Genomic DNA, 4,888 nt, shown 5'->3' with positions numbered 1-4,888 from the left:
CTTCCGTCGCTCAGCCCTTCCTTTCCGGCGCGGTGTGTGTGCGGTATGGCGGCGTTGTGCGGTCGCTCCGCGGATATAGAGCGTGGGGCGGGGCGGGGAGCGGAGCGATGGGGTTGTGAGAGCCGGGAAGGCCCCGGGGGTTAAAAGGAGAGAGGGAGGATAACCGGAGCTTTGCTCATGGCGCACATTGAGGCGGGGTGGGGGGAGCTGTAGGGCTGGGCCTCGTGGTAACGGCGCTGAGCTCTGCCTGGCTCTTTCTAGGCCTTAGCGCTCGGTGCTCGGTTCGGTCCATCCACGATGCAGAACGACGCCGGCGAGTTCGTGGATCTCTACGTGCCTCGGAAATGGTGAGCGGAGCTGCGGTATTGCCGGGATGAGAAAGGGGCTGTGGCAGATCGTTTGAACTGCTTCAGAAGGAAACGTGATTGTAATGCAGTAGCATCTCTATATTGCAGACTGATGCAGATAACTGGTGGTGCAGTGGTAGGAATGCAGCTTTGCAACACAGAGTCACAGAATGAGCCGGGTTGGAAGGGACCTCAAGGATCATGTAGTTCCAACCCCCCTGCCTGGCAGGGCCACCAAACATACACCTTTACTACATCAGGTTGCCCAGGGCCCCGTCCAACCTGGTCTTGAACACCTCCAAGGACGGGGCATCCACAACCTCCCTGGGCAGCCTGTTCCAGTTCCTAACCACTCTCCTAGTGAAGAACTTCCCCCTAACATCCAACCTAAATCTTCCCTCTTTTAACTTCAAACCATTTCCCCGTGTCCTGCTATTGTCAGCCCTTTCCAAGAGTTTCCTCCCCTCCTGGGAGTAAGTTCCCTTCAGGTATTGAAAGGCTGCAATGAGGTCACCCCGCAACCTTCTCTTCTCCAGGCTGAACAAACCCAACTCCCTCAGCCTGTCCTCATAGGGGAGTTGCTCCAGCCCCCTGATCATCTTCCTGTCCCTCCTCTGGACCACACCAGAGGCCTGGGGTTCGAATCCCCACTATGGTGCAAGTGGTAGAAGTGCCGCTCTGCTACACAGGAGGCTCGAATCCCAGGGGTTGGACTCGATGTTCTCTAAGGTCCCTTCCAACCCACACAAGACTGTGATACTATGAAATGCTGGCTGTGTCAGGAGCACATTGTGTAGATAAAGCTGAGTCTGTAAAAAAAATGAGCAGTTTGTTGGTTTGGTGTTTTTTAGCTGTTTTTTAAGCTAGTAATTTCTGAGCGGACTGAACAATCTGGTTCAGTCATTTTTTGGTGACTTTAATGGTTCCAAGCGTATAAAGGAATAGAAAATCCATTTGTTAAGAATTACGGTGACCTGATAGTTCTTGCACGTCAGAAAAGTCGTATTTAATGCTCTGTTTTGAAGGTCTGTGCTTGTGGCTGCACTGAATAGGAATAAACTGATCATACCAGACAATAGGGTTCGTTGGCAGCTGAGAATGACTAAAGGGAAAGTCTCCATTAAACATTCTTAAAACTGAATTCTGTGGGGTCTTTTTGTGCACTGAATTGTCTGAGCCTCATGTTGTTACGTGCAGCCATTACTTTCATGTAAGTCTTGTCTATTTGTACTGTTGTCTTACTTCTTTTTGATTAAATATGCTTCATTATTTACTCCCTAGCTCTGCCAGCAACCGAATAATTGGTGCTAAGGACCATGCTTCCATTCAGATTAACATTTCTGAGGTAAGTTTCTTAACAGAAGGGTTTGATAAGGGAGCAGTACCTTTCAGTTTTGGTAGAAGGTAGTAAAGATAAACGCTTGTAGTAAACCTCAGTAACTGTAAAAGTGTAGAACTAGAGGGTATTCATACTTACTATGATACAACTATGCCACTCATGGTTATTTTTCAACCCATTGGTTGAAAATGACCCGTTCCTGACCATTTAACTGCATGACTAAATAAAACATCCAACTTTAGATATGGGAACAAGTGCTTAATTGTGGAAGGTTGGTATCCTGTTCAGTTTTAGCTGTCCAAAAAAGCACGTTTCTTCAGCTTGTTCTGGTGCATTCAGTTCTTCATTTTATGTTCTTATTGAATCAGAAGTTGGAGTATTAAAAGAAATGAGAAGTTTTGTTTATTTCTTCTTCAGCCAGAGATCATGAGGGCTACATTCCGATATAAACCAAGAGATCCTGTTGTTTAAAATCCATCTGATTTAAAGCATTTTTTTGAATTATTTTTGTCACTGGCAAATACATCCCTTGTTCACTCTGACCTTCAGTGATCCCTGTTGCTTGCTTTCTGAAGATGGGAGATTAGCAGAATTTGGGAACTAACCCATGTGATATTACAGCAATCTGTTTTTCAACACTGTTTAATTTCATTATTTATATTGTGCAGTCTTATTTTTCCCATTAAATTTCTCAGTGGTTGGACAAAATGAGACCATTCATGTCCTTCAATTTGGTCATTTTAGAATGGCCCAGGTTGGAAGGGACCTCGAAGATCATGAATCTTCAAACCCTGTCACAGGCAGGGCCACCAACCTCCCCATTTAATACCAGACCAGTCTGTCCAGGGCCCCATCCAACCTGGCCTTGAACAGCTACAGGGATGGATCATCCACAGCCTCTCTGGGCAGCTGGACTTAATAACTTACCTTGAATTAATTAAAAGAAACTGGAAAAAAAATTAAGCAGGCAGTAATATTTACCATTTTTTGTTGCATTTTGTAATGCTGTGTGATCCATTAGGTGTTATAGCTATGTTATGCAGTAAACGATATGTTTGCTTTGAATACATACCTTGTAGATTCTAACAGAAGTGTTTGCCTTGGGGTTTTGCAGAAAAACAATATTTGTTTGTGAGCTTTTGGCAAATATGATGTAAAACCAGAAAATTTGGTAAGAATTCTGTAAGAATCTCTGGGATAATTTGCTTGTAATTACAGGTTGACAAGGTAACGGGCAGAGTCAACGGCCAGTTCAAAACATACGCCATCTGTGGAGCGATCCGTAGGATGGTGGGTATTTACTGAAACAGAATATGATTGTGTTCGTGTTTATATTGATCAGGGATTTTGGAGGTTTGTTTGGCCCTGGAAAATGAAGTGTGCTTTCAGCACATTGTGGAGGAAGAGCTCTTGTTGGACTAATAAAGAGAGAATGAAGACGTGAGCTAATTGACTTTAAGAACCAATTTCTTATGTTTCTTCCTCTATTCTTTGATTTGAGTTCTTTGATTTGGAGAATCGTTTATGTTTGTATTACTTAAAAATCACTAAAAGATGCAAGTGAATTTTTGTCTTCCAATAATACACCAAGCAACTGATAACCTGACTTGTTTTATCATTATCAGGTATAATGCTGTCTTAGATTTGTTGAACAAGCATTTTGTGAAGCTTCCTGGAGTTCATCAGCAGTTCATTTAGTCAGAAATATGTCTTGTTAATGCAAGTGAATGATCAAGTTCTGTCTCTATATTCTGAAGAATTCAAATTGAACAGCTTGTTTTAAAAGCAGTAATCTGTGGCAATAAAATGTACTCATCTGGTTTGAAAGAAAGAAATAACGCCATGCATTTCACTGCCAGCACTAAGTGCTGCTGCATTCTGTTTTCAGTGAGTATCAGCAATCCACCGCTCACCTAAGAATTACTGTTTTTATTACAGGGGGAATCAGATGACTCCATTCTGCGTCTGGCAAAGAATGATGGAATTGTTTCCAAGTACGTGTGTTTATCTTTCTATAATAACATTTGCAGAGGTAACTTTCATGTGTAAATCTAAATTTCAGGATGAAAATGTATACGTTGTATTTATAGGATGCTTGCAGAGTTGAATACTTACTGGAGCTCTTGAGGTGTAAGATTGTAACATCTTTGTTTTATTTTCTTCTAGGAACTTCTAACAACTGAAATTGGAATGGATACATTGGATGTAAAATAAACAGTTCAAACCTGTAGCGTGCTGTGTCTTTTGTGCTAGTAGGGAACACCAGTGGATTCATTGTGGTTTGCTTATGAAGTACTTAATAATGTGTGTCAATGAAGGGTGCATTATACAGATACTACTTCTGAATTCCTAGGACAAATCAGGCTGTAGAACAGCGTCAGAGCTGCAAATCAATTTCCTCTTCACTCTTTGTCCATTATGATCTTTCTAATTATAACAAGCTTTGCAATTATAGCTCATCTCTTTTCATTTCTAGTGGAATAGATTGCAATGGAACAATCCAATCCTGCTTGCTGATTTTTCACTGTCCAAACCAAAGGCTTTGTTTTGGTTATGATATCAAAGTTTATCTTTTTTCCTGCTGATAGAAGACTCACAACATTTGTTCTGCCTTTGATACACGCTCTGTAACTGAATAGCAAATGCTGGAGTTCATGGAAAATTGTGTGTTAGCAGCCTGATTTCAACGTGAGAGAAACTGAGTTTTAACCCCTTAAGTCTGACCTTGATTCTGAGGAGTGAGGAGGTGGTCTATGGAGAAATAACTCTTGCAGTCTGGCAATATTTTGATAGCTGATTTAATAGTCTTTGAGTGGCTAGATAAACTTCCTGCTTGCTGGCGTGTTATTTCTTAGCTATCTTAATAGCAGAATCCAGGGAGTCTGCAAGCGGTGTCAGTGAACATTTACTGACTTTGCATTTCTTATCTGCCCATTCCTTTTCTCTGGCCATTTTCCATCATTTCATGCTTTTGATGTAACATGCAAAGAAATGTTTATGTTTTAATTTGGAAGAGTTGATTCTTGATTTTGCCTGCTGTACTTCAGGTATTTAATTAGAACTGTTTCTGGACTGCTGAATGTACTTATAAAGCAGTCATTGGGAGAAAAAGTACTGTGTTGCAGGAAAGAAATATTGTATCCTGGTTGTACTTTGTTAACTCCTCTAGGACAGTGTTAGCAATTGTTTTTGCTCTGTCAAA

The 4,888-nt window shown here is 41.6% G+C and overlaps 1 protein-coding gene across 1 annotated transcript; it reads left to right on the top strand.

Annotated features, from left to right (window-relative positions):
- RPS21 (ribosomal protein S21) lies at positions 1 to 3,916 on the top strand. Its single transcript, XM_015881687.3, has 6 exons — positions 1 to 43; positions 262 to 347; positions 1,629 to 1,692; positions 2,905 to 2,976; positions 3,625 to 3,680; positions 3,853 to 3,916. Exons 2-6 carry the CDS (start codon positions 298 to 300, stop codon positions 3,860 to 3,862), a joined length of 252 nt encoding a protein of 83 aa, XP_015737173.2. The 5' UTR covers positions 1 to 43; positions 262 to 297; the 3' UTR covers positions 3,863 to 3,916.
- Positions 3,917 to 4,888: the final 972 nt, after the last annotated feature.

Source organism: Coturnix japonica, chromosome 19 (genome assembly GCF_054131305.1).
Source record: "Coturnix japonica strain WE chromosome 19, WE-NBRP24, whole genome shotgun sequence".
Taxonomy (NCBI): Eukaryota; Metazoa; Chordata; class Aves; order Galliformes; family Phasianidae; genus Coturnix; species Coturnix japonica.
The sequence above is the reverse complement of the archived record's forward strand: the minus strand, read 5'-3'. Positions and strand labels throughout refer to the sequence as shown.